At 42.5% G+C, this 21,713-nt stretch overlaps 1 protein-coding gene across 2 annotated transcripts; it reads right to left on the reverse strand.

Annotated features, from left to right (window-relative positions):
• Positions 1-541: 541 nt before the first annotated feature.
• Positions 542-8,177, reverse strand: STARD4 (StAR related lipid transfer domain containing 4). Of its 2 annotated transcripts, none has more exons than XM_027671183.1 (6): positions 7,825-8,177; positions 5,254-5,303; positions 3,960-4,086; positions 2,746-2,860; positions 1,905-2,186; positions 542-1,811 (listed from the first exon to the last, which is right to left on the reverse strand). In XM_027671183.1, the coding sequence occupies exons 1-5, from the start codon at positions 7,927-7,929 to the stop codon at positions 1,960-1,962; spliced, it is 624 nt and encodes a 207-aa protein (XP_027526984.1). In that variant the 5' UTR covers positions 7,930-8,177; the 3' UTR covers positions 542-1,811; positions 1,905-1,959. The 2 variants fall into 2 exon arrangements, with proteins under 2 accessions (XP_027526984.1, XP_027526983.1); XM_027671182.1 differs by lacking the exon at positions 7,825-8,177 and adding an exon at positions 7,624-7,786.
• Between the last annotated feature and the right edge of the window lie 13,536 nt (positions 8,178-21,713).

A 21,713-nucleotide genomic window follows, 5' to 3' on the forward strand; every position in this document is an offset into this window, starting at 1 on the left:
GTATTATTCTGTAGCTGAACCAAAATTTTTATTAAAAATATCAACACACTTAAAATACACTAGCAATTTTCTTTTATTTAAGCTCAAGTTCTTCTTTCTTCAGCTGCTCTGTGCTTCACCAGCCTATCTTTACTGAAAGCATAAAAAGCCATTTCACTGAATACTAAATAAGGATAGATATTCTTGAATGTTAGAGCCCCTAAAATGGGTGTTTGGAACAGGGTCTGCAGTGCCTAGAGCTCATTTACACCAAAGAGTGTAAAGGGAACTGTAGAATACACAAAACCCAACAGGGAGTTAACATTTTCTGCCTATGAGGACACCAAAGGCTGCTTGATGCATTGTTTTTAACAGTCTTAAATACCTTAAAACATGAAGCACGTTGGAAAAGCCCTCACTGTATTTGGTATCATGTTTTTTCTACCTCTTTTTGCCTGAGCAATGAGAAAGAAAAGTCCTCACTGTTCAGAGTTCAGCTACAGTGACCAGTGTCAAAAAAGCCAATGTTGCAGGGGAAAAATTTTCATCTGAATTTTTTTTTTCTGAGAGTTCATTACCAGTTCTTGGATTATGTGCATACAACTGGCTCCAAAATATCAGGGCTTCAAGGTACCTTCCCTAACTACTACACAGTTAAACTCACCCCTGTGAGCACTGGTGAAGCACAGGGATAATTAAAATCTCACCTGAGCACATAACACATACCAACATTAAAAGCCTAATCTCGGGTTTTAAAGAGATTTCAGGTACCTAGCAGCACAGAGTAATCTTTTGAATGCCCCTCCTATGTACCTGTCAGAATGACTAGGTTACTGAATATCTTTAAAAATTTGGACCTTAAGAAAGGGCCCTCCACCCTTTAGCATACCTGAGCAATTCTGCAGCTTGAGCTTTGGCCTTCAGTTGCTCACATTTTAAGATGTTAATTTCATTTATTGCAAAGAGTAATCTAGGGGTAATACCACAGAACACTCCACAGCACCAGCCTGCTGTCAGTCTGTGCTGGCTACAGCAAGGCCCATACCTCAAAAAAATGACTTGGCTCTTTCTGTTGCTTAAAAAATCCTGAAAAAAACAGGTTTTTCAGTTAAGGAAGAAACACGCATACACACACATAGCCCCAAAACCAAACACACACACACACACAATTCCATGCAAATTTAAGCAAAAAAATCTTTAGAAGTGCAGTGTATCACTGAAGATCCATTGGAGGTTTGCTATTTTGACAACTGTGTGATTAAAAGCCCACAAAAAAACTACAGAAAGACAACTGATGACTTAAATGAGCTTTGGATCAGCTGTAAGGGCATTTCTTTATCTATGCAGTCAGACTATTATACACAACAGTAAGTTACAGCATCAAAGAAATGCCAACAATGAACACTTATTTTTGCTAACAAGTGCAAAGAGCTTTCTTATGAATAGTATCATTTAACAACTTAGCTATATAATATTCTTATGATAAATCAAATCAAATTAAAAAAATACAGATGCAGCTGTACAAACTAAACAAATCAAAAATGTTAATATCTATATCTACCTATCTATCTATATATATAACAAAATTATGTCTTCAATAAGATGGTGCCTGTACAGCAACCTGCACCAGCAAAATCCTGAGCACTTGGACACCTATACTGCTGGATAGAGCTGAGTTCATGCTGCATTTTTCAAGAGCACACACGCATCTTGTGTTTTCTACCGAGGAAGCAGGGGTTTATAGATTCAGGATATTTCTCACACAGCTGCAAAGTGCTGAGCAGCAGAAAGAATCTTGCATTGGGAGTGTATGCTAAGGATCACCTCAAAAAGTACTTGGTAAAGTTGTTTCAATCCTCAACATAAAGGCTTAGGTATCCTTCACGAACAATGTTGCCTCAACTCAGCAGGTAACCTGTGCTAAACTAAACAATATAATCTGATTGCAAGGAATGCACGGGCTTTTAAGTCACTGCTTGTCTACGATTTGAGTGCCTTTTTGAGGTCAGAGTAGAAATTGGCCAAGGTACTGGACATGGCAGTGTCTACTGCAGATTGTGGCAGCATCCCCCGCAGTTCAGTCTGAATGTAGCCTGTCAGAAGGCTGTGGTTGGGACAATCCTTGAGGGGGATGCAGAACCAGCCGCAAGGGTGATTGAATCCACGCACAAAGTTAGGCCTCACCTCCCCGTAGTCGAGGCTTATACCTATCAAAGAAAATAAACAAACAAACAAACAGATAAATTAATTTAACACCAATAAAAAAATACAGGTGCAGTAAATTTGAAATATACAAGCTGCTGCTTCTTCGGGAATTTAGTAGAAGGGACAGACACGTTTCAAGTTTCTGGGTACTTTCATGAATGAAAGTTGCTCTTCATCCAAACTCCACAACAGAGCATGGAGAGCATGATGAGCAAAAATTCAGATATTAAAAAGACCTTCCTCCCATCTACTAGAAGCCAGTTGCTGCTCCTCCCAGTTTGCTCTGAGTCGGAGGACTCAACTTGTCTCTCCCACTCCTATCCCACAGTTGACATAAGTGAAACCTGGCACACAGGCAAGTCAGTAATTTGTACACTCCTTTAGATATGTAAAACGTTAAAATACCTTTGAAATTGTTAAAATACCTTGAATTTATTTGTTGGAGACAATCTTACACCATTTTTGGAATGTTTACTGCAGAACAAAACTGCATTTGAACGAAATCTTAAGCCAAGCAGCTGTTGCAAAATAAGAATTAAGCAGAGGTAGGAGGTGGCTTACCACATGTTAGAAGCCCATCTGCATAGCTTGTGGTGTAAGAGAAATCAACAAACTCCCTTGGTGCTATGATGTTCCAGAGCTGGCCAGCAGTTGTATAGCGCATCACACAGCAGTTCTGGTTGAGTGACAGAATAAAGAGGGTGAGAAAACAAAAATATAATGAATACAGGGAAATTCATGCTTGTAGGCAGCTAGCATTTCTCACGAAGGTCACAGCCTCTGTCAACCATGCTGTGCAAACAAATTCAGTGAAGTCTGAATGGCTGTGCCATTTGCAATCTAAATGCTGAAAGTTGTGAGGACTTGGGGTCTACAGCCAAGAGCACAAAATGTCTGGCACCACAAGGGTTTAAAGATCTAAAACCAGAGAACTGTGCCATGCCTGGGAACCAAAAGTCGTGTGGCTCTTATGTCACTATTACTTAGTAAGTCTGAAAGGACCATGAACACATTGAAAGAGGACTCTCTTGTTACTAAGATGCTCCAGTCAAATACTTTTAATCTACCAAGTGAAAAATAAAATGGAATGTGAACAATTCTTCAAAACAGGCTTTCTTACAAGATACTAGAATTTGCATAGATTTTAGGGAATAATTAGCAAAAATATCTTGTCATATAAATTTTCCTAAAGAAACACAGCAAAAGACAATCCACATTCAAGCCAGATATCCAGATGAGGGGGTTTGAAGTGATACTGAATGTCTGCAGTAACGAAAGAAATGCTACCAGCTCTTCTGTTATCAACTTCAAACCTACCTTCCTTTATTTAGTCCTGACCCTCAGTCTGAACTGTTTTGTGTCTCAGCATAAAGCCATGCTACACAGGTCAGCCTTTCAGAAAGAGGAAGAGGATGCAGCTTCCATAAGTGTGATTATTATTGTTTGTGGAATGGAAGATAGCTGCAAGAAAAGGCTTTGGCATATACAATATCAAACTGTAGCTCTTCATATGTGAATTTTATCAGAGCTCCCAGGTCCAAGAGAATTGTGACTGACTCCTTTATTTTTAGCATTGATGGAAAGATGCACGTCAGGCTTCAGATCGGGACTGTGCTGCCAGAAAGCCTCATCTGAGATCACACTCAGCATGCATGCACAGCGCCTCATGCAGAATGAAAAATGTTACTATTTGTAGGAATTACTCCTCTGCTGTACTGTTAAATTCATATATTCATCTATATACATCTCCTTTAAAAATCTAGACAAGTCTTCACCTCTTCAAATGTGTCCAAGATGTCCATTGAAGTCATTAAGCTGTCCCAGTCTAGCCTGTAAGGGCCAGGGCGAATATGATCCACTATTCTGTTAGCAACATCTTCCACCACTCCTTGAGCTTTGTAGCTAGAGAAATATATGTTTACATTTAAAAGTGAGAAATTTTTTATATCCTATTAATTTGCAACAGTAAAATTACATGTTAGTGTACCTGGAGGTACAGACAATGGACAACTGAATCAGAAAAACAGCACAGAAGAAGACCTATGGGTGCATCTATTCTTCTCTGCAACACATGTTATTCTGAGAAATCTTGTCTTTTTTTCTGCAAATATTTTCTAAATGGTAAAATCCTTCCTTAGATAAAAATTAACCTGTTTATTTCTCTAATAACTTGTTATTCTGCTCCTCTTGTTGGGCTAGCAAGGGAATTCACCAGGGACTAGTAAAACTAAAAAGGAAAAAATAAGATCAGTAATACAATGGGAACAACATTTGTCAAAAAGCAGAAGTAACAGCAGTAAAACCAAGCTAATGAGAAACTATATTATGCTTTAGTGGCATATTAAGTATCAAATAAAATAATTTGCTACAGACATTACAAAACATCCATTTGTTATCAGGTCTTTCTAGAGTTTTTGTTTACTCGAGTTACAGGGCCTCCAGTTCCTGCAGGTGAAAAATCCATCAGGACCATTATTTTCAAAATACTTTGTGTTAACTAAGATGTTCTTATTTACTGCAGATAATTAGTCAAACACTACCTTTTCACATGACTTTTTGTTTCTTCAGAGCAGCATTTTCTAGTAACTATTTCTCTGCCTAAACCTACAGACATCAAGAGAACCCAGAGACAGAAACTCACACAGGAAGGGCATTTGTGTCACACATCTTTCTCACAACTACACACTTGATATTTTACTCTATTGTAGCCCCATAGTCAGTGTAACAATCCAAGCACTGACTAGCACTTCAGACCCACTGAACCCAGACTTGATCCTGTGCTACGCAGGCCATCATTTCTGGGCAGATGCTGTTGCCCATTTCAGCCAATGGGAGTTTTGTGATGTGTTCCACAGATTTCGCTGTCTGTTGTTCTAAATACCATGCAGCACTAAAGTATCAAAGTGTAACACTGCAAAGGAATAATTTAGGTACAACAGATAATCCATTTAGCTTCCACTCGAGAATCTGTGTAGCTGAGGGCTGTAGAATTCACAACCTTAGTTTTTAAATTCTATAAAGTGCATCTGTGGAACCTTAAAAAATCACCTGCTCTGCAGGCAAACTTACAGGTATCCACTGAATTCTTCTGATGGTTTACGCCACACAGTTGCATCTTTCTGAAAGAAAATATAAGATATGATGTTAATTGTCACTTATATATAATTATAAGATATTCAGAAAATGCTTCAGTTTTCCTGATGAAAAGCAACCAATTTTACCACTAACTATGGTTCACCCCAAAGTCTCATTGACTGGGGTACCTGGGAGATGTTTCAGATATCTCTTGTAATATTCTATTCTTTAAAAAAAAAATCAGACAATTGCCTTTCTCAGTGTAAAATGCTAAAAATCTGCATAGAAATAGGGCTTGGTAGGCCAAGTCAGTTTGCTATGAAAACACACAGAATGATGGAACCACATTACCAGGCAAAGCCTTACAGTTAAAAGGCAACTGGAAAGCCATTATCTGGATGCTACCTGGACAGGAAGACCACACAACTTCTGGTTGCACTCCTGCAACATATGACCAAACAGATGTGTGCAGGAGGTGCTGACAGTGGCAGAAGGGGAAGCTTAAGTTACCCTTCTATGCTAAATGCCTCACTAAAAGTCTCTTGCAAGCAGTAGTCTATTTATTTTAAAGATACACAAGGAAAATAAAGAAACTAGCATCTTCTGATTTTTGCCTAACTATTAAATGGAACCTCTGTACAACATCTCTGAATTTTGGTGTTAAAGACAGTACCATATGGCACTGCTTTATTTGGAGTCACGATTATATAAGCAAAAAGAACTAAATGTCCTAAAGAACAGTACTGTTAAGTACTTCATTCAGAACTATTTAAGATATTTTGGAGCAAAACACATCTCCTTGGTGATTGGTAAAGCTCTGAATGTCTTTTACAGGCACAGTACCAAACTGGAAAGAAGGGAGGGAAGAAAGAGAGGAGAAAGAGAGGGAGGAAGAGACTGAGAGAAGAAGGCAAAAAGAAAGTCAAACTAGAAATTTTACAGGGGTAAAATCTGGGGAGTAATATGATTTGAAACACTGAGATGCAGGTTACTTCCTACAGGAATACAATAGTAAATAACATAACACTTAACACTAGAATACAACAGCCTTAATACTTAGAAGAGCAGAGGAGGAATAGGTGTATTGGAAGATTGAAAGGCTTGGATGCTCTGTTCCTCCCTTTCAAGACAGTGAATTTGATAATTTTGCAAATAATCAAGCTATATTTGGACCACTTGACTCTATCCTATCAATGTCTGCTCATGAAGGAAAAAATAAATAAATAAATGTAAGTTCCACTCAAAACACTGTAACCAAAGGGCAAAGATAGAAATTTACCACATTAGTCTACCACATTGATACACTGAGATACCCAAACACATTTCTACCTTCTGTGCAGGGTGGGACTAACAACTTCACGTAGCCTAGAACTGATGCACCAGCAGAGTCTATCTAGCTTGTTGAAGCAGGACTCATAAAAAACCAGGCAGCTCAAAAGAAGAGTATGGCAAACTGCTTAGAGAAAGCAGGAACTATATTCCCTTTCATGGAAGGAAACTTAGCATAATGTGGGGGCTCTGAAGGCAACAAAAATGTGAAGCAATATGAGAAAAAGAATTGAGAATTACCTCACTTCTTAAGAGGAAGGCATTTGGAAACTGAAGTCTGATGCATGGGTTCAAGCACTATTGAGAAAAACATTCAAGAGGTTGACAGATGCTACCTGCCGGCTGTGGCTGGTTTGTTGGAAGTACACCTGAGCCTCTTGCAGCACTACCAATGCTAACTATTTCACATTTTGCTTTAAATCAAGCCTATAATGCTACCCAGGCAGGGTCCTTCTGTGAGACACTTCCCTGAAGATGGGTAGAAGGAATGACAAGAGTATGTCTGCAACCATAAAAACACACTCAGCCTGAAAGCAATAATTCTCCATTGTTCAGTCATTTTCTATCGGCCTTTACAATGTAAGTTTCTGTTCAGGTAGTTGCGGAATAAGCAAGTTTCTGAATGCTTTAGATAAAGTAGTGGCAACATAAGTATCCAGGTTTTGGATAAGAGATGCTGAACAAAGACGCTCTATAATCAGCTGTAAATACACTGCTCAACAGACAAGTTCAAGTAAAGTTCAAGCTCCAGACGACCACCAGAGACCACCAGAAGACCACCGGAAAACCCCCTAGTAACCAAATAAGGACCGAAGAACTTATTAGGATTAACATATGTATAAACTTTATAAGAGAGGGAGTGAATATGTAAGACATTTGCTGAATATGTAAAATTTTAAGTAAATATTAGCCACGCTGAGCCGAGAAGGGGACACACATATGATTAGAGGAGCGATCCTCCTGTGTGTCCAGGGCTGATAATGAAAGCATGTCTGACCACTAATGCTCACAAACTGAGTCCTGGAGGTTTCTTACCGATTTACGGTAACATCGGTAACAAGCCACCTAGAGATGCTCTATCCTAGAAGGGAGGTTTCACAGCCTCTGTCTCACCAAAAGTCCCGCAGGAACTGGAGAAGAGTTTCACACACAATAGGCTCTTTCCGCCGCAAAAGTGACCCACAACAGCTTCCCCGGGATCACGGACCGGGAAAGCTGCCCAGGGTGAGCACTCACGGTTTTCTTGGCCACCCTCCACTCTCCGTCCGCGATGCCGTGGTAGCGCACAAGCGTGTTCCGCAGCCTCGTGGCCAGGGGGGACGGATTCGGCAGCGGATCCATCTGCTTCCCTCCTAAAGATGCCCAATTACACACACGCCAGGAACAAGGCAGCGGGATCAGGGATGCCGACACCAGCACGGGGCATCCGAGCCCGCGCGCTCCGAGCAAAGGACGCAGAAACCACCGCCGCGCATCTCCCCGCTTGTCAGGGGCTCCGCCGAGAGCCAGCGGGAGGCACTGGAGCTCTGGACCCTTTCCGGAGGGCCCTGGGGGAAGGCGAGCCGGGCGCGCTCCCGCCACGCCCCCCCACGCGCGCTCCCGGCCCCGCGCGCTCCCGCGGCCGCGCCCCGCCCTGCCGCGCGATGATGGGCAGCCACTCAGAGCGCGGTCGGAGCCCCGCGCGGCCAATGGTGGCGCGGTCCGTCCGGCGCGCGCGCGTGTGGGGCCTCCGCCATCCCCGCCCCCCCCCGCGTGCGTCACGCGACCTCCCGACGTGTTGCGGCCGTGTCGTCACGGGTCGGGATTGGAGATGGAGCGAGTGGAGTGATGGAGCGGCGGGGAAACGCCTGGCCCCGGGATGGGCGTGGGGACACCCGCTGCCGTCCTGGTAGCGCCGGGCTGCGCTCCGTCATCTGTGGTGACAACGCGGTACTGCCCCAGCCAGGGTTGCGCTGCTCACGCGTGCCTGTCACGGTCGATCCGTACTGATGTTCCCGGGTGTTCGAAAGATAAATTACTTGTCTGTAGAATCGCCTTGTGTCGTGGAAATTAAGCACCACTCAGCCGCCCGCTCAAACCTCCATCTCCCAACCCCACCCACTCCCCCAATCCCGGTGGAATGGGGAGGAAAATCAAAGTAGAAGTTTTAGTTTGAGATAAGAACAGTTTGGATAATCGAAAATGAAGTAAAAATGCAGTAATAATGGTGAATGAAAGTATTATAAGGGAAAAAACCCACAAGTGATGTACAATACAATTGTTCACCACCCACTGACCGATGCCAGACCCCTCTTCCCAGTGCAGATTGGCCCCTTACAGTCAACTTCCTCCAGTTTATACGCTGGGCATGATGCCCCCCTGTAATCCAGGAGGAAACAGCAACATGCTGAGCCACTTGGGTCCTCACAAGTCTATGGGACCAGGTGGGATCCATCCTAGAGTGATAAAGGAGCTGGCAGAAGAGCTCGCCAAGCCGCTCTCCCATCATTTACCAACAGTTCTGGCTCACTGGCGAGGTTCCAATTGATTGGAAGTTGGTGAATGTCACACCGATCCACAAAAAGGGCTGCAAGGAGCATCTGGAAAACTACAGGCCTGTCAGCCTGACCTCAGTGCCTGGCAAGGTGATGGAGCAGATCATCCTAAGTGCAATCACACAACAGCTACAGGATGGACAAGGGATCAGACCTAGCCAGCACAGGTTTAGGAAGGGCAGGTCCTGTCTGACCAACCTGATCTCCAGGTGACCCACCTGGTGGATGAGGGGAAGGCTGTGGATGTAGTCTATCTGGATTTCAGCAAAGCCTTTGACACCGTCTCCCACAGAATACTCCTGAAAAAGCTGGCAGCCCACGGCTTGGACAGGGGCACTCTGTGCTGGGTTAGGAACTGGCTGATGGCTGGGCCCAGAGAGTGGTGGTGAACGGTGCTGCATCCAGTTGGCGGCCGGACACTAGTGGTGTCCCCCAGGGATCAATGTTGGGCCTAGTTCTATTTCATATCTTTATTAATGATCTGGATGAGGGGATTCAGTCCACCATCAGCAACTTTGCAGATGACACCAAGTCATCTGGGGGGGAGTGTTGATCTGCTGGAAGGCAGGAGGGCTCTGCAGACGGACCTGGACAAGTTGGAGAGATGCTCAACGGGATGAGGTTCAACAAGGCCAGGTGCCAGGTCCTGCACTTTGGTCACAACAACCCCGTGCAGCACTACAGGCTGGGCACAGAGTGGCTGGAGAGCAGCCAGGCAGAGAGGGACCTGGGAGTTTGGACTGATGGGAAGCTGAACATGAGCCAGCAGTGTGCCCAGGTGGCCAAGAAGGCCAATGGCATCCTGGCTTGTATCAGGAATAGTGTGGCCATCTGGACCAGGGAAGTAATTCTCCCCTGTACTCAGCACTGGTGAGGCCACACCTAGAGTGCTGTGTCCAGTTCTGGGCCCCTCAGTTCAGGAAGGATATTGAGGTGCTGGAGCAAGTCCAGAGAAGAGCAACAAGGCTGGTGAAGGGACTCGAGCACAAGTCCTATGCGGAGAGGCTGAAGGAGCTGGGGCTGTTCAGCCTGGGGAAGAGGAGGTTCAGGGGAGACCTCCTCACTCTCTGCAACTTCCTGAAAGGAGGTTGTAGCCAGGTGGGGGTTGATCTCTTCTCCCGGGCAACCAGCAGTAGGACAAGAGGGCACAATCTTAAGCTGTGCCAGGGGAGGTTTAGGTTGGATATTAGGAAGAAATTTTTTATGGAGAGAGTAATCAGACACTGGAATGGGCTGCCCAGGCAGGTGGTGGATTCACTGTCCCTGGAAGTTTTTAAGATGAGACTGGATGTGGCACTTAGTGCCATGGTCTAGTAACCACGGCAGTGTTGGATCAAGGGTTGGACTTGATGATCTTGGAGGTCTTTTCCAACCCGGTTGATTCTATGATTCTATGATTCTCTAGTGTGGAATATTCCTTTGGTCAGTTCAGATCACCTGTCCCAGCTATGTTCCCTCCCAATTTCTTTTGCAAACCTCCTCCCTAGCAGATCATGAGATGAGGAAAAAATCCATTGGCTAAACACAGTTTAGCAAAAAACCTCAGTGTGTTATAAACACCATTCTCATTAAGAGTTAAGGTTTGGGGTCCAACGTGCTTCAATGTAAAGACCTAGCGGGGCGGTTAGCAAAGCCAGGGAAGAAGGATGAAATGCTGAAAAATGTGGACTATGTAAAATTTTCTTAAGAAAGCATGTTCTTTAGTGATGGGGTTAATAGCGGGTCTATTAGCTCCCAGGATGGAGATATCGACTGGGAAAAGTTTCGGGTGTATCCTTGATGATAAGGAAGTCAGTACGCAGCCCTAATGGAGAAAACAAAGGCAGGCTGTAAAGTTGGTAGGCCTAGGATGTGGGAACTGCAATAAGGCCTTGAGCTTTGCCAAATGTATCGCCCATAGATCCTAGCCAATGAAAACGCTGTTGCTTGCTTACCTAAAATAAGGATACTGCTTGCTGCTAGCAAGGGGTATAAAAAAGCAGATGAGAAAATAATAAAGGAGTAGACATCTTTCCTGCACATAACTGACTCCTTGTATCTTTATCGGCCGTCATGACTCTACACTGACACTTTAGTGTTTTATATTTGTGTACTTTCAAGCCTAATAACAAGAAAGGAGATTTAATCCCTGAAACATCAGCTGACAAGCAAGCTCTAAGTCATTTCCAAGTTTTAGATAAACAAATGACTTATTGGTAGAATTGTCTTATTAAGGTTTAGGGCTTGACATGCTTCAATGACCTCAGGCCTAGGGAGAGGTTAACAAAGCTTAGGAAGAATGATGTACCACTGATAGTGGATACAAGAAATGCAGAATTTACAGGCCAATTTACAAGGACATTTGGCAGAACTCCCAAGATAAGAAAGAGACTAGTAAAGCCAGCTCAGCAATTGTGCTGAAACCAGCCCCAACCAGGTACAAGGCAATTCCAGCAGGAGCAGATCACAACTGACTCACAGCTACCAACCCAAGAAACCCACAGGCTCCAAGGAAGAGAAAGGCTGAGCAAGCAGACTAATTAGCATGAGAAGCAAGAGAACCATTAAACAGTAGAAGATAGAATACTTCTTAATAAGAGAATTAGGTAACTTTTAGCCAAGGAACATTAATGCCTTTGTTTGCTAAAGTGTATCAATAGGGAAAAGTATCAATGGCAGTTATGGTGCTGTCCTTGTGGATTTGCCACCCAGCGCCCCTTTCTGTGCAGAACTGTGAAGAAATCAAATTCCTTGACTCTGTGTATGGGTTGACCTCTTGTACACTGGGTGCAAGAATCTATTTTGGGACAGCAGAAAAGGCTTTTTTACAGTGGCCATATAAAGTTTTACACAGGGCTGCAGCTTTCCAGAATCCTGTGGATTTGCTGTTCATGTAAAGCGTGTTCTGCAAGTGCCAGTGTGGTGGGCAGGAGGAGTGAAGGCTTCCCCGGGTCAGCACTTCCAGAGGACTGTAAAAAGACAAAACTCTTGTAAGGGCAGAAAGATAAATGGGTCAAGAAGTAGGTGATTAGGGGGGGAACAACAGATCTTCTTTGTGTGGTAATATGTTGTTCGTTTTGGGCAATCCTAGCTCCCAAATTGAATGTTTTGAACATAGGTGTGTTCTCAATTCAGGACTTTACACCAGGCCTTTTGAACTGTCCCTAGCTTTGCAATTACAACTCTTGATCATTTTTCCTTATTTGAGCAAAGAATGAAGATGCTTTACGTGCAGTCCTTGAAATTTTACAATACAGAATCAAAAGAGTAGTTTTGAGTTGAAAGCATAGGAACATTACAGGAATGTATTTCACCATCTTCCTTCAGACTCCTGTCTTTCTCTGAGTGAAAAAGTGTACATTTAACCAGTCCCTGGCTGCTTTTTCCATTCCTCCCTGCCCTGTTGCTCTCCTTAAAGACCAGGGTTTTCTTGTCTTTGAGTATGACTTTCCTTCCCATGGACTGAGAGACAGTTTAAACCACCGATGTAAATTGGTTCAGTTTTTAAAAGGAAATTTTGCGTTTGGGTTGTTGTTTTTTTTTTTGGTTTGTTGGTTTTTTTGAAGGAGGGAATTACAAGTTTTTATTGAAAAATGCTGACTTTTTTAATAAAACTTGGTTTGTAGAAATGTTTCATATTTCCATGGGCTGGATGGATTTTAGCAGATTGCCTGGTCTCTTGAAAGTTGCTCTGGCAGCTCATACAGCAAGTTTCTTAAGCTTAGGAGGTCTTTAAGCCTTCTGTAAAGCCTGTGGATACTCTTTATTCTCATATTAATATTAATTTTATGACTTGAGCCAGCTGGGTGCCTTCAGGGCCTTTAAACTGGTTCTTGCCCACAGTGAAATGGGTACTTCCATATATTCTGAGTGTCCCACCTGTGCAGAGCGAAGTGTCAGTGAAGCACATGAGATAACTGATGTTCAAGAAATGCTGTGCATGTTTCCTGCGCTATGCTCCTTCACTAGGTACAGCATTACCTGCAGTGGTACCCTAATCTTAACCCTAATTTGTGCCTATTGGAGAAAAGTGATGTGAAGAGGTGAATGTGAATTTTTTCCAACAATGCCATAGCTGAGCTTTTGCTGCTGGTTCCTGCTGATCTCTGTGGCGCTTCTCTGCAGCAATAACTCCTGAACCACTGCCAAAATTACACTGTGCCATGTCTTAGGTATGCAGTATTGCTGTAGAGTAACATCTGTTCCTCTTCTTACACCATACCTTGTACACGGGCATTTTGATTATCATGATGTGTGAGACCCACAAACACTGTTGAAAGGCCAAAATTCCTCTGAATTTACTTGAAAGTAAATAGATAAAATATTTTTTTCTGCATTCACCTTCAAAGAGGAATGGTTGCCTTAGAATGCCTGCCATTTCATGCTAGAAATACTGTTGTTTGAAGAAGTGTGAGACTAACTAGTGGTACTTAATTTTAGTTAACCCATGCCTAGTAATGGGTTTGATCACTGAAGGTGCTCCTCTGTAGAATGCATAACAAACAGTAAGGAGGACAATTTGGGTGGTTTTCAAACACAAGGAACTGTAGACATTTAATCCTAATATCTTGCAAATTAACAATATGTGTGCAGTTTGCCAAACATATTGGACCGAATTTTACTTTTTGAACCACTAATCTGTGCTCACTCCTTTATGACGCTCAGCAGCCTGGTTCTGATCCAAAACCATTCCCAAGTATTTTACTGGATGAAATCTTAACTCCACCTGTTGAAAGAAGAACAAATGGCACACAGTTGCCTCATTGAAGTTATTCTGACCAATATATTTTTCTTAAATTTAAATGAGTTTAGTACCCTTTCCAGACAAAAATATGGTGTTTGATATCCCTTCCAATCTGGTATTATAGGATTCTAAAACTCAGCAGGCTGCCCTTAACCATGTATTTGCTTTTCTCAAACAGTGGTAGTGGATCAAGGGTTGGACTTGATGATCTCAGAGGTCCCTTCCAACCCGGCTGATTCTATGATGCTGTGATTCTGTGATTTGAGCTTGTGTCTCACAGAGAACTCTAAAAAAGTTATTGAGAAAGCCTGTTCTGCCTAATTGGCATTTCACACCATATTTTGTCCTGCAAGGCCTTCTGTGTTGCACAAAACACATGGTCTTCCTAGCTTTATAGCCCTTTGAAATTATTCTTTACTGCAGACACATAGAATCACAGAATGACTGAATGGCTGAGGCTGGAGGTCATCTAGTCCAACCACCTGCTTGAGCAGGGTCACCTTGAGCCAGCTGTCCATGTCTGTTCTGAGTTGGCTTTTACACATCTCCAAGAATGGAGACTTGACCACCTCACTGGGTAACCTGTGCCAACGCTTGGTCACTCTCACAATGAAACATCTTACTGATGTTCAGAGGGAACTTCCTGCGTTTCAGTGTGTACCCATCACCTCTGGTCCTGTCTCTGGGCCCCACTGGAAAGAGGCTGGCTCTGTCCTCTTTGTACCTTCTCACATTGGTGAGATCCACCTGAGCCTTCTCTTCTCCAAGATGAGCTGCTCCAGTCCCTTCATCATCTTGGTGGCCATATCCTGGACTCTCTCCATTGTGTTCATGTCTGTCTTGTCCTGAGGAGCCCAGAGCTGGACCAGCACTCCAGGTGCGGTCTCACCAGTGCTGGGGGGCAGGATCAGCCCCCTGACCTGCTGGCAACACTTCTGGTAGTGAAGCCCAGGAAACCATTTTCTTCTTTGTCACAGGAGCACTTCACTGGCTCATGTTCAACTTGGGAGTCCACCAGGGCCTTTCCTGACAAGCTGCTTCCCAGCTGGGCAGTCCCTAGCCTGTGCTGGTGCCTGGGGATGTTCCTCTCCAGGTGCAGGACTTTGCTCTTCCCCTTACTGAATTGCATGAGGTCCCTGTCAGCCCCTTATCCAGTATGTCGAGGTCCCTCTGGATGTCAGCACAGTTCTCTGGTGTACTAGGCCCTGCTCCCAGTTTGGCCAGTGCAACCAGCCTATCACCCAGATCCTTAATGAAGATGTGAGACAGGTTCAGACTCAGTATTGAATCCTGGGTGACACTTCTCCAACCAGGCTTTGTGCCACTGACCACCACCACCCTCCCTCTCTCGTCATCCAGCTGGTACTTCAGCAACTTCTTTATGAGGATCTTCTGAGAAATCCTGCAATTACTTTTCTTCTGCAGTTGACTTCTAAGATTTATTTTCCCCATCTCTTTAACTACCCAATTTGTATTCTGTGTCAGAAAAAAAAAAATATGAGAATCCACGTTTGCAACTCAGCTGCAAGTAGAACAGTTGAAATTTGAACTTCCAGAAAAAGCTGCTCTGAAAAACCACAGTCTTGAAATAACCTGGACACAGCATTCTGCAAGTGGCACAGAAGGCCTGATATTTAACTAAAACAATTTTGTTTTGAAACTTTCTACTGACTCATCTGAAATTATATGCTCCAGAATATTTCTCACTAAATAATAGACCAGTAGGAGTGTTTTGCCCTTAACCACTCTTGATGTTTTCAGTCAGACTAGCATAGCATTTCAACTAGCAGGAAAACTACTGGAGAAGTCTGAGTTTCTTGGAAGATCAGCCAATGAAATCCTGAGAGCCTATTTCTTGCTGAAAACATGCACAAATATTGTTCACCCACAAACTGTCACATGAGATGCTAAATCTAACTGACTATACATCTATGTAGGAGACTCTTTCAAATCCAGCATGGGCAAAATGTGATTTTTTTAAATAGAAATAGTCCTAGGCATGAAAAAAAAACAGCTTTGTTTTGCTGTTGGGCAGTTCAGTCAGTGGAGCCTTTCTAGCTAGAGGTTATTGCAATTTTGTTAAAAAATCAGCCACAATAAAAAAAAGAAAAAAGCCCCTAAAACAAGGTTTGTAGAAAACCTCTAATATTCTTCATGTCTGATCTTCAACTAGTTAATTTAAATTCTTTGGCTGGATTTGGGAAGTGTACCATACGATACCTTTTCTTCAGAGGATGGTGGAAAGCTAGTCTTTATTTATTTTCTACTGGTTGCCCCACATAAAACTGCACAAACGGCATTAGGATTTCATGTTTGTTTGCTTAAGATGAGCTATGTGAAATCAGCTGCATTAAGTCAGCTGCCTTGACCGTTCCTTGTAAATGCCAAATAAACCCAAAAGGCTACGACTGGATTCTCAGCACTCATACATATTACGAAATGCAACTTTCTAGATTGTGAAAAGTGTAGCCAATAATCTTGCATGTTTCACTGGTATAACACTAGTAGCATTTTTCTCTGCTAATGGTGAGCTAGACTAGGATTCAGCTCCCTTCTCACATAATCACTTTCAAACTAACGTATTTAAGTAAGAAACAGGAATGTAGTAAGAAGTCACTGCCTTAGGTGGATCTGGATCAACAGAACAATGTCTGCAAGACAGAGTGGCCCATTGCCCCTGTGATGAGACCTGGGCAGTTGGCACAATTTCTTTCCATGGTATTAAGCTGTTGCAGGAATTTGTTGGACTGCAGATCCATTCTGTTTCAAGCTTCAATGCCGTTTTTGTAAGAGGGGTGATGGTCTGGAGCATAGCCTAGGCCAAATAGTACCCAAAAAGCAATCTTTTCACAAACCAGCAGTTGTTTTTTTTTGGTTTTTTTTTTTTTTTATTTGCATTTTGCGGTTAAGCCACAAGATGGCAGAAAAACAAAATAAATATTTTTTTCTGAAGCGGCTGCATCTAAAATCAAACACAATCAAGAAAGGGATGAATTTTCCTTATAATTTAAAGCATTGCTAAAGCCTTATAAAGTTTTAAAATATATGTTAGCTATTCCTTTAATTAATGTTATCCAACTGTGATTTTTTTCTAAACCGTGGTATCATATCTTTCTCTTATTTGCTGTTTGTGGACCTGGGCAAATATTGTCTATTTTTTTCCTACAGACAGCAAATAAAAAAGCTAGTCCTTATTATTTCAGTTTTGTGTCCCAGTGGAGTATGGTGTTTAACAAAATTAAACTCAGAATAAAGTCTCTTTGCATCTGGAAGGAGAACCATGATTTTCCTGAATCATGATTAATCCTTGGTTTCTGTATTTTATTAGTATACCCTCTCACTCTGCCCTTGCAAAAAAACTCCCTCCACCTTATTCTCAAAGCTTACTGCAAAGCCAGATGGGAGATTCAAATGATGATTTGGCTCTTCTTGATTTGAAGAGTACAAGGTAGAGCTGCCTTAAAATCATCTCCATGCTTTATCTATCTGTGTCATCTGATATTAAGAAACTACTATAACTTTTTTCTATTAAAGAATTTCAAATGAATGAATTCTTTTCCTCTCCTGTCTAGTCCCCTCAATGGAATTTAAGAGACTGTTTTTTAAAACATTTCAGCTCCTTTTTCAAAAGCGATGGTCACAATTACATAATTAGTATGGCATAAGTAGCAATAGTGTATGGCAGCAGTACATGGCAGTAATATACATGGCAGTATCTGTAATAGAAGTGTACATGGAGCATTACTATCAATTCTCAGTTGCTTGAGTAGTCTTGTCCCACAAACCTTCTCAAATATCCTGTAGACTGTAACCCAGAGAAGACATTGTCTACCACAGTAAATAATGTTTAATGGGGTCTTAAATGTTGTCCTGAGTGTAGCAAACTGAGTAAAAGACGCATGTCCAATGACAGATGGAGTTTTAACCTCTTGCCTTATCTGGATTCATGGATAATCTTAATTATCTGTGGTTAATTATCTGTGTCCTCCCAGACTGAGATGACTCAGTCTTCTTGTCACAGTGAACCAGGAAGCTATTCACCAAAATGTCTTTATAAGTAGCACTTCTTATCTCCAAAACCTCGTTGAACTTATTTTGGACAGGCTTCAATGACGCACTCAAGGGCTTTCTGTAGTTTCATCTGTTTGGGGACTTACTGCCTCTTCTTTCCATCCCTAGCGCCCCCTCATTAGCTGCTGCCTTCCCAACTGTTTGCTTCTAACAGGGACACTTTTTACTTCTACAACAGGCAGCCCTGGTGATAGGCCAATGACGGAGACAGTTCTTTGCTGAGCTGGTCAGGGAGTGCACCATTCTGTGTCTTTGCCAAGGATCAGAAGCACAGATTATGGGCCACAAGGCAACATGCAGAAGAACTTTATCGCTCACAGGAAATTAATTAGTTCATGACTTTGCTGTGGAATTAAACAATCATAGTTCATCTGTGCATATGTAGTTGCCCTGGTAATGAAAGAAAAAAAGTGTAACTGAAGAAAAAAATCTCCACCATATCGGTAACTTAGGTTGTATTTTACATACAACACACTTGTATGTGAAAACTACTGATCCCCTATTTTCTGCTATTGAAATGGTGGTTTATGGTAAATTCATAGCTGTACCTAAAGGAATTTTGATTCCTTAGAGACTCAAGCAGCAATTCTAAAGTAGTCTTTTCATTGAAAGCAGTTGTTTCATTGTCTTTTCTTTGAATTGTCCATGCTTGTAGTGACATGAGGGAGTAATTTCAGTAAGGTGTAGCTCCTGAATATCTGCATGTTCTAACTCATTACCTCAGTCATATTCAGGAATTTCTAATTTGGAGTAGATAGACACATAATAATGGGTCACAAAAGTGACTTCTTTGTGTCAGTCATATAATCTGTCAGGTTTGCAGGTGTTCCTTGAAAAGATTCATGTTGAAGATGCATTTACTGCCAGCAATCCTCTCAGTGGCCTTACACCAGCAGCAGACCTGTGCCATTCTCACTCTGACCACTCAAGCTGCTAGCTACTTCAGCTGCTGCAGTTTTGAGGAAATCATGGGTCAGGCAACAAAAGAGAAACAATAAAAACCAAATGTCAGATCCACTTTCTCAATGGGTTTTTCTTTTAATTATTTAATTTTTGTCAGCACTCTAGGCTTTTGTGCTATTCTCCCATAAGTATGTCCTGAAAACCCCTGTGGTCACACACTGCACTGCTTTGGTGTGATCCTGACATTAGCAGATCTGGATGCCACGTTCTTGCTATATATGCTTCTACACTGTTTATATTCTTTTACAAGTCAATTTGAACATGCAAAATTTGCTGACACTTTCACCATTTTTCCTCTGCTTATGTATAGGGCTACCATCATCATCAAGATTACTTTGTTGTGCCACAGTCATGGTCATTGTCAAGAAAAACAAGAGGTTCTTTAGAAGTTTATGATTTCCAGTCTGGATGAAATGCTTGGGCTCAGTAATTTCTTTTTTTTACACTATATGCTCTGAAATACTTAACTCTCTTACATTTGTTTCACAGAAATTATTCTGTAGTTGGATGCTTTTTCCCTGCAGTTTTTTTAATCATGCTTTGTCTGAGTGGTGACGGAACCGTATGGCACACAGTCCTCCAGATGCCTCCAGATCTGTCTGTCTTTTTTTCTTTTTTTTTTTTTTAATTTCTTTAAGCAGGCACACTCCCTACCTGTCATTTTTTCTTAGAAAAGTAACCACTTTATCATCCATATACAACGGAAACTACTTAGACCACTGCCAGGCTAACAGCTTAGAGGTCTAAGATCTTAAAGCATGTTTGACAATGTTTCAGTGAAGTAAGATATATTTATCTTGCATGTCTGAGCTATTTCCTTTCAGAAAATGGCATTAGCAGTTGCAAATAAGCAAGCCTTTTTGGACTAATGAACTGAATATGATGTAATTGTTTTAACACACTTTCTATCTTAATCAGATAATTATATGGATATAAAAAATGTCTCAGTTTTCTGAGCCAGTCCAAAACAGACTCGACATCATGGATAATTTCATCCTGGTTATAAATGTAATATTGCAAGTATTAGCTAAGTAGATTAACAGGGCATCATAGTTCTGGTTGAGACTTCCATACAGAGGCAAGAAACTTAAAATATTTTTCAGCTATGGCAATGGCAGAAGGCTGAACTTAACTGTCTTAAAAGCCTTCTGCAGCCCTAAGAACTCTTGTTTTCTTAGCTTTGATGCAAACTTGTGGTACAAATAAAACAGTTCTTCCCCTGTACCATGGAGGCATGTCTTGTCATTTGAGATGATTCTTATTGCAACATGCGCCGGGGTTTGATATGTGAGAAGAATAACGGCCTGGACAACAAAACTCAGAACACAGCCTGAAACTTATTACATGCAATTATTGTTGGGTTTTTTTTTTTAATATGGGCAGCCTCAGGTGAGACAAAGATGACTAGATTTCCTTTTATGACAAGGTAACCCACCTAGTAGATCAAGGGAAGCCAGCTGATGTAATCTTTTTGGATTTCAGTAAAGCTTCCAATACAATTAAATGTCCAACCCACAGATGGATAAACATGTCATGCAGCAGGGGAGCAATTTGCTCACGGGTCAAGCACAGAGGGTGACAATGAATGGGGTGACATCAGACTGGTGACCTGTCACTAGTGGGGTTCCACAGGGCTCTATCTTGAGCCCTGTACTCTTCTACATCTCCATAAGTGACTTGGACGCAGGACTGGAAGGGACACTGAGCAAGTTTGCAGATGACACAAAACTGGGAGGAGCTTTTGACTCCCTTGAAGGCAGGGAGACCCTCGACAAATAGAGGGCTGGGCAATCACCAACCATAAGAAGTTCAACAAGGAAAAGTGCTGGATTCTGCACCTGGGACAGGGCAACCCTGGATGTTCATACAGACTGGGGAATGAGATACTGGAAAGCAGTGCCAAGAAAGGGACCTGGGGGTCCTGGATGATGGCAAGTTGGCCGTGAGACATCAGTGCCCTGGCAGCCAGGAGGGCCAACCATGTCCTGGGAGGCATCAGGCAAAGCATTGTCAGCTGGTCAAGGGATAGGATTGTCCCGCTCTGCTCTGCACAGGGGCAGCCTCACCTTGAATATTGTGGCAGTTTTGGGCACCACAGTGTAAGAAAGATATTAAGCCATTAGAAAGTGTCCAAAGGAGGGCAATGAAGATGGTGAAGGGCCTTGAGGGGAAGTCATGTGAGGAGTGGCTGAGGGCACTTAATCTGTTCAGCTGCAGAAGAGGAGACTGAGGGGAGACTTCATTGCAGCTGCAACTTCCTTGGGAGGGATAGAGGAGGGGCAGGCACTGATCTTTTCTCTGCAGTGACCAGTGACAGGACCTAAGAAAATGGCCTGAAGTTGTGTCAGGGGAGGTTTAGGTTGGATATTAGAAAAAGGCTCTTCATCCAGAGTGTGGCTGAGCACTAGAAAAGGCTCCCCAGGGTAGTGATCACAGCACCAGGTCTGCCAGAGTTCCAGAAACATTTGGACAACGGTCTCAAGCACATGGTGTGATTCTTGGAGTGGTCCTGTGTGGGCCTAAGAGTTGGACTCAATGATCCTGATGGGTCCCTTCCAACTCAGCATATTCTGTGATTTTGTGATTTTTAGGAAAGAATTCATTTCTAGGAAGAAGAGCACCTTTGTCCTAGCATGTGATCCTGAAAGATCACTTCAAGGGGGAAGAAACGAAACCCAAAAACTCCTCCAGTGGAGGCACTCTGCAAAGAAATAGGAGAGAATTGAGGAGGCAAGTGTATGCAAATCACCAGGTTCCTGTAGAGACAAAATAAAGTTAGAGTCCAAGGAGATCGTGTATGTAGTCAACTAGAAGTAGGAGGTTCATGATTTGGG

Source organism: Neopelma chrysocephalum, unplaced genomic scaffold (assembly GCF_003984885.1).
Source record: "Neopelma chrysocephalum unplaced genomic scaffold, ASM398488v2 Primary Assembly neopelma1_97034, whole genome shotgun sequence".
In the NCBI taxonomy this organism is placed as follows: domain Eukaryota; kingdom Metazoa; phylum Chordata; class Aves; order Passeriformes; family Pipridae; genus Neopelma; species Neopelma chrysocephalum.